This window comes from Phyllobates terribilis, unplaced genomic scaffold (genome assembly GCF_046119375.1).
Source record: "Phyllobates terribilis strain yellow unplaced genomic scaffold, ASM4611937v1 Scaffold_2__4_contigs__length_985480577, whole genome shotgun sequence".
In the NCBI taxonomy this organism is placed as follows: domain Eukaryota; kingdom Metazoa; phylum Chordata; class Amphibia; order Anura; family Dendrobatidae; genus Phyllobates; species Phyllobates terribilis.
The window spans coordinates 614,078,135-614,085,995 of NW_027362762.1; the positions used below are offsets into that span (position 1 = coordinate 614,078,135).

General features: G+C 44.6%; 1 protein-coding gene across 1 annotated transcript; it reads right to left on the reverse strand.

Annotated features, from left to right (window-relative positions):
* Positions 1–372: 372 nt before the first annotated feature.
* LOC141252887 (uncharacterized) lies at positions 373–5,863 on the reverse strand. The gene is made up of 2 exons (XM_073670645.1): positions 5,788–5,863; positions 373–5,597 (listed from the first exon to the last, which is right to left on the reverse strand). The coding sequence occupies exon 2, from the start codon at positions 3,387–3,389 to the stop codon at positions 696–698; it is 2,694 nt and encodes an 897-aa protein (XP_073526746.1). The 5' UTR covers positions 3,390–5,597; positions 5,788–5,863; the 3' UTR covers positions 373–695.
* Positions 5,864–7,861: the final 1,998 nt, after the last annotated feature.

Consider the following 7,861-nt stretch of genomic DNA (forward strand, 5'->3'; position numbering starts at 1 on the left):
AGGGTCATTAAAACCGTCTTCTTTAACCACTCTGACCTCCACGACTCTTCCAAAGTGCATTAAAACCATCATGTTAGACCACTATGACCTCCACGTCTCTTCCAAGGGGCATTAAAATGGTCTTGTTCTGTACTCGCTACTCATTATCCTGGGATGTATGTGTACTCCGACAGGCATCTAAACCTTATCTACTTGTAATCCAATAAGGAGACTGTGTCTTGTAGTCTATGCAGTTTATTGAACGATTAGTAGATGAATTTGGTAAAACTAGGAGCAATGGAAAAACAAACAATCAATATGTGTATACACAACACAGAATTACATGAAGTCAATGGCAGAACAGCATATAACATGTAATGAAGCAGCTTGCCAGTCTCATAAGTGTAACTGGAAGATGCAGGGATTAGAGTCCTACATATCAGGTGTCTGCAATCAGGAAAAACATAGTCTGTCTTACCAACGATGCTATCACAAGAGAGATAAAATGGTGGACGTCTTCTCTGCAATCAGTCTGTGTGGAAAAGGACCTTTCTTCTCCCAGAGTGCATCACTACAGACAAAACTATGGTGTGCTGAGTAGATCAAAAAGGAAACAAGTGCAGATAAACAAACTCAGCATTCAGCCGCTAGAGGGAGTCAGTGAGCTGCAGACAAGAAATGGGTCTGTCTGAAGACATAACACTCCCCATCTGGCATCAATGGATGTCACCATCCTGGTCCTTGAAGGGTAAAAGTAGAACTAGTTCGGATATTGGTCTGAGGAACGTCTTTAGTTCGTCTCTTCTGGTCATCCTCACTTCCACTTTCCTGACATTTCCATCTAAGCCAAGTGGCCACTGGTTTCTGTGGGTTTGAACGTCTTTCACAAGTACAAGGTCACTAATGTTCAGATTGGGTCTTGTAGATTGCCACTTTGTCCGTGGTTGCAGTGTAGATAGGTATTGCTTGGAAAGATGCCAGCCTTTACATCTGTCTATATCACAAGTTCTGGTGGCTTTAAATGAGCGAGCTATGTGAGACAAACAGGTGATAGCTCGGATGAGTGACTTCCAGCTTGAGAACTTGTCGAATCTGTGGGATCCGAGTTGAATATCCGAGGTTGTCGTATGAAGTGTAGACACCTGAGAGCGGATTTCGACTTCTGAGTCCTCCTCTACCAGCTTGAAGGTTTCGGAGGATAGTTCTTTGCTGTATAACAGTTTTGGTCCTGAGAGCCATGTTGTACTCTCTAGCCGATTAGCATCTACTGATCTAGTAGCGTGATCTGCGGGATTATGATCTGTAGCTATGTAATGCCACTGCTTTGGATGTACGGATCTTCTGATTCGTAGCACTCTGTTGCTCACATAGATGTAGAACCGTCTTGTCTCGTTGTAGATATAACCTAGGACTACTTTGCTGTCCGTATAGAGCTTAGTTTCCTCTAGATCCATGTCCATCTCAGATGTAATGAGTTCAGCTAACTCGACAGCTAATACAGCAGCACAAAGCTCTAACCTGGGTATATAGTGCTCTGGGAGTGGTGCAAGTTTGGCTTTCCCCATGACGAATCTGATATGAATCTGACCTTTAGAGTCCACGGTCTTAATGTAGGCAATGGCAGCAATTGCCTGGACAGAAGCATCTGAGAATACGTAGAGGTTCTGGCTCTGCATCTCTGTAGAAGGCACGGAGGCGTATGGTCTTGGCAAGTTCAGTTTTGTCAGGGCTGCAAGGAAGTTCATCCATTCCTCCCAGAGGATCCTCTTGTCAGGTGGTAGAGGTGTATCCCAGTTGGATGTTTCACGAGTTAAGTCTCTTAATAAGGCTTTACCCTTTATCGTAACTGGAGCTGCAAATCCAAATGGATCATATAGGCTGTTGACGGTGGATAGAACGCCTCTACGCGTGAAGGGTTTTTCTTCCTGGCTGATTTGGAAGGTGAAAGTGTCTGACTTTAAATTCCAAAGAAGACCGAGGCTGCGTTGCATTGGTACGTGGTCAGTTCCTAAGTCCAAGTCTCTAAGACCGTTGCATAAGTCCTGAGAAGGAAACGCTTCCATCAGTTCTTGGCTGTTTGAGGCTATTTTGTGAAGCCTGAGGTTAGAGCAGGCAAGCATCTCCTGAGCTCTCCTGAGGAGACTGATGGCAGTCTCATTTGAAGGCATGGCTCTCAAGCAGTCATCGACATTGAAGTCCTTGTCTATGAATTGTTTGACATAGGATCCATATTCTGCTTCTCCTTCTTGAGCAGACCTTTTGAGTGCATAAATGGCAACTGCGGGTGAAGGACTGTTGCCGAAAATGTGTACCCTCATGCGATACTCTGTGACTTCATTAGAAGGATTATTGTCTCTGTACCAGAGGAACCTTAAGAAATTCCTGTCTTTTTCTTTCACTAGGAAGCAGTGGAACATCTGCCGAAGGTCGGCGACAAAGGCAATGGAATCCTTACGGAAACATATCAGTACTCCCAGCAGTTTGTTGTTGAGGTCTGGACCTGTTAGGAGGATATCATTCAGAGAGACATTTCCGAACTTAGCGCTAGAATCAAACACCACTATAATCTGGCCCGGTTTCTTTGGTTGGTATACTCCGAACATGGGTAGGAACCAGCATTCATCAGAGTCTTTGAGAGTGGGAGCTATCTCTGCGTGATTGTTTTCGAAAATCTTTTCCATGAAGGAGAAAAAGTGCTCTTTCATTTCTGGTTTCCTTTGAAAATTGTGCTTGAGAGAGGAGAAACGTTTTATCACTTGATCTCTGTTATTTGGCAAACGTGGTCTGTGGGTTCTGAAGGGAAGAGGTGCGACCCAGCTGTTAGTCTCATCTTTAACAAGTCCCTTGTCCATTATCTCTAAGAACAGCTTGTCTTCTATAGACATTGCCAGCTGATTGTCTTGTTTGGTTCTCTGGAAAACTGAGCACCCTAACTGATCCTCATAGCTGTTGGGTAATTGGGTGCTGTATGGCAGTTCCTTGATATGAAAGTCATTGTTACAGGGTTGGAACAAAGATGGACGACCACTCCCCAGCATGTTAGTAAGCATACTTGTCGCAGAGGTGGGAGTGTGCATGCGCCCTAGGCACACGTCTCCTACTATGACCCATCCCATGTCTAGCCTTTGAGCATAAGGAGCGTAGCGGGGTCCATTGATGTGGCGTCTCACTTTATGGACTTGCAGGATATTTCTTCCCAAGAGCAGGACTATTTGGGCTTGATGATCGAGTTGTGGTATAAGATGTGCTATATGTTTTAAGTGAGCATGGTGGATCGCTACATCTGGTGTTGGAATTTCAGATCTGTAGTCAGGAATTTGGTTACATTCAATGATTGTAGGTAATGGCTGGCTGAACTGTCCATCTATGGATTCAATTTGGTAATCAGCAACTTTCCTTCCTGCTGTCATCACAGTACCTGCACATGTTTTTAGTGAATAGGGAGTATTTGGCCCTTTGACATTGAATAGATCGAAGAACGCTGATCTAGCCAAGGATCTGTTACTTTGATCATCCAAGATGGCGTATAGTTTTACAGCTTTGTCTCTGTGGCCCTTTGGGCAAACTCTGACAAGGCAGATTTTGGAGCAGGACCTACTGTCTATTGAACCTTTGCAAATTTCAGTACATTGTGAAGTGATCTCTGGTGTAGTTGTAGTCGTGTTCCTTTCCTCCTCGCCATGCTCACTGTCCGTTGAAGTGTTTTTGGCACTCTAAGGGGCTAAGCCGGGGTGTAGTGCTGTGTTGTGGTCTGCAGTGCCACATTCTGAGCATTTCACACTGACCTTACAGTCCTTAGCAAGATGTGATGTAGATGAACAGCACTTGTAGCATATGCCGTTTTCTTTCAAGAAGCTCTTACGATCCTGCATAGGTTTCTCTCTGAAGGCTCTGCATTTCAGGAGAGGATGAGGCTTTTGATGAAGGGGGCACTGCTTGCTGGGGTCCTGTTCCTTTGTCTCTACTTGAGAGTAGTTGCCAGACCTGTGAACAGAACCTGAAGAAGAAACATTAGTCTTGTGTACTGCTACAGACGTCTTGCGTGGATTGGGAGCTGGTGTCGGTGTGGCATACGACAGCATAAAGTCGAAGCTAGGGTCGTTCCTGATCCTTGCCTGTTGATGTACAAATTCTACGAAAACGGAGAAGGGAGGAAATGGAACATTGTGTTTATATTTGTATGTTGATCCATGTGTGAGCCACTTTTCCTTCAGATTGTCGGGCAACTTTTGGACTATAGGGTTGACACCTCTTGCTGTGTCGAGGAATGTGAGTCCTGGTAAGTCCTCTTCGCATGTTGCAACCTGGACTTCCATTAGCAGGTCACTTAACTCTCTGAGTTTCTGAAGACCTTTGTTAGATATTTTGGGAAAATCGTCTATTCTTTTAAATAAGGCACTTTCTATTGCCTCTGCTGAGCCGTAACACTCATCCAGTCTGTCCCAGATCATTTTGAGACCAATCTCGGGGTGGTTTATATTAATGTCTCTGATACTTGATGCGTGTCTACTTGACTCTTCTCCAAGATATTTGACTAAGAGGTCTACCTCTTCTCTCTCTGACAACTCCAAGTCTCTAGTAACATTTTGGAAAGAAACTCTCCAGGCCCTATAGCCTCCAGTATGATCGTTGAATTTTAAGAGCCCTTTGGCCACTAGTTCACCTCGTGTAAAGAACTTGGCAAAGTCTGTTGTGAACTGGTTATCAGTAGGGTATACTGGTGGTGGATCGCCCTTGTAACGATGTGAGGTGCGTTCATACCTGCTAGTGTCCTCTGGGTGGCACCAGCTGGTGCTATCTTGTTTCGGCGTGATGAAAGACATGCCAGGAAGGTGCTTTGCTTCGGTAACCTGTTGAGTGGCAGGGTTGTCACTAGAAGAATTGTATTCACGTTTACAACTGATCTGGGTATGCCTGCCATGTTGAATTCTGTTTGTCTCACTGGAGATATCGCATTCTTGTTTTATTATTGGCTCAGGATTGTAATTTGAATCAGGGAGCTCATTGACATACTGAGTTGTGCGCTGTAATGAATCCTGTGAGATAAGCTTCAGACTCGGCATACTGCTTTGTCTTTGCAAATCAGGGAGTTGTGCGGCCTCTAAGAACTCTGCTTCAGCCACAGTGGCTGCAGCTTCCTTTTCTGCTGTTAGTTTTTCTAAGGCGACATCCAGACGTGCCTTATCAAATTGCGCTCTCCGTTCTCTGTGCGCTTTCTCTAGCTTGAGATGCTTTTCCTGGTTAGCAAATGTTGCTCGTGTTTTGGCGGCTTCAGCTTTTGCGCGTAAAATGGCGCCAGCGTTGCTGATAGATGATACCTTTGAGGAGGCAGAAGCTACGGATTTCGTACTGTATGATTTTTGGGACATGGTGCCTTTAAGGGAATGCTTGGCTGTGCCGAGATTGCTGTAGCTGTATTAAGTCTCTGTGTAGCCGGTGTGCTGAATCTCACTAGCCTGTAGCCGTTGTTTTACTATTTTGTCCTCGCTACACGTTATCCTGGGATGTATGTGTACTCCGACAGGAAGCTAAACCTTATCTACTTGTAATCCAATAAGGAGACTGTGTCTTGTAGTCTATGCAATTTATTGAACGATTAGTAGATGAATTTGGTAAAACTAGGAGCAATGGAAAAACAAACAATCAATATGTGTATACACAACACAGAATTACATGAAATCAATGGCAGAACAGCATATAACATGTAATGAAGCAGCTTGCCAGTCTCATAAGTGTAACTGGAAGATGCAGGGATTAGAGTCCTACATATCAGGTGTCTGCAATCAGGAAAAACATAGTCTGTCTTACCAACGATGGTATCACAAGAGAGATAAAATGGTGGACGTCTTCTCTGCAATCAGTCTGTGTGGAAAAGGACCTTCCTTCTCCCAGAGTGCATCACTACAGACAAAACTATGGTGTGCTGAGTAGATCAAAAAGGAAACAAGTGCAGACAAACAAACTCAGCATTCAGCCGCTAGAGGGAGTCAGTGAGCTGCAAACAAGAAATGGGTCTGTCTGAAGACATAGCACTCCCCGTCTGGCATCAATGGATGTCACCATCCTGGTCCTTGTAGGGTAAAAGCAGAACTAATTCGGATATTGGTCTGAGGAACGTCTTTAGTTGGTCTCCTCTGGTCATCCTCACTTCCACTTTCCTGACATTTCCATCTTTGCTAGGGAACGTTGCAGTTACTAAGCCAAGTGGCCACTGGTTTCTGTGGGTTTGAACGGCTTTCACAAGTACGAGGTCACCAATGTTCAGATTGGGTCTTGAAGATTGCCACTTAGTCCGTGGTTGCAGTGTAGATAGGTATTGCTTGGAAAGATGCCAGCCTTTACATCTGTCTATATCACAAGTTCTGGTGGCTTTAAATGAGCGAGCAATGTGAGACAAACAGGTGATAGCTCGGATGAGTGACTTCCAGCTTGAGAACTTGTCGAATTTGTGGGATCCGAGTTGAATATCCGAGGTTGTCGTATGAAGTGTAGACACCTGAGAGCGGATTTCGACCTCTGAGTCCTCCTCTACCAGCTCGAAGGTTTCGGAGGATAGTTCTTTGCTGTATAACAGTTTTGGTCCTGAGAGCCATGTTGTACTCTCTAGCTGATTAGCATCTACTGATCTAGTAGCGTGATCTGCGGGATTATGATCTGTAGCTATGTAATGCCACTGCTTTGGATGTACGAATCTTCTGATTCGTAGCACTCTGTTGTTCACATAGACGTAGAACCGTCTTGTCTCATTGTAGATATAACCTAGGACTACTTTGCTGTCCATATAGAACTTAGTTTCCTCTAGATACATGTCAATCTCAGATGTAATGAGTTCAACTAACTCGACAGCTAATACAGCAGCACAAAGCTCTAACCTGGGTATAGTATGCTCTGGGAGTGGTGCAAGTTTGGCTTTCCCCATGACGAATCCGATATGAATCTGACCTTTAGAGTCCATGGTCTTAATGTAGGCAACGGCAGCAATTGCCTGGAAAGAAGCTTCTGAGAATATGTAGAGGTTCTGGCTCTGCATCTCTGTAGAAGGCACGGAGGCGTATGGTCAAGAAATGAGTCTGTCTGAAGACATAACAGGTCTTGTTAAACCACTCTGACCTCCATGTCTCTTCCAAGGGGCATTAAAACCGTCTTGTTAAGCTACTGTGACCTCCACGTCTCTTCCAAGGGGCATTGAAACCATCTTGTTAAACAACTCTGACCTCCACGTCTCTTCCAAGAGGCATTAAAACTGTCTTGTTAAACCTCTCTGACCTCCATGTCTCTTCAAAGGGGCATTAAAACCGTCTAGTTAAACCACTCTGACCTCCACGTCTCTTCCAAGGGGCATTAAAACCGTCTTGTTAAACCACTCTGAACTCCACGTCTCTTCCAAGGGGCAATAAAACCGTCTTGTTAAACCACTGTGACCTCCACGTCTCTTCCAAGGGGCATTAAAACCGTCTTGTTAAACCATTCTGACCTCGACGTCTCTTCCAAGGGGCATTAAAACCGTCTTGATAAAACACTCTTACCTCCACGTCTCTGTCAAGGGGCATTAAAACCATCTTGTTAAACCACTCTGACCTCCACGTCTCATCCAAGGGGCGTTATAACTGTCTTGTTAAGCTACTGTGACATCCAAGTCTCTTCCAAGGGGCATTAAAACCGTCTTGTTAAACCACTCTGACCTCCACGTCTCTTCCAAGGGGCATTTTAAAAGTCTTGTTAAGCTACTTTGACCTCCACGTCTCTTCCAAGGGGCATTAAAACTGTCTTGTTAAACGACACTGAACTGCATGTCTCTTCCAAGTGGCATTAAAACAGTCTTGTTAAACCACTCTTACCTCCACATCTCTTACAAGGGGCATTAAAACTGTCTTGTTAAACC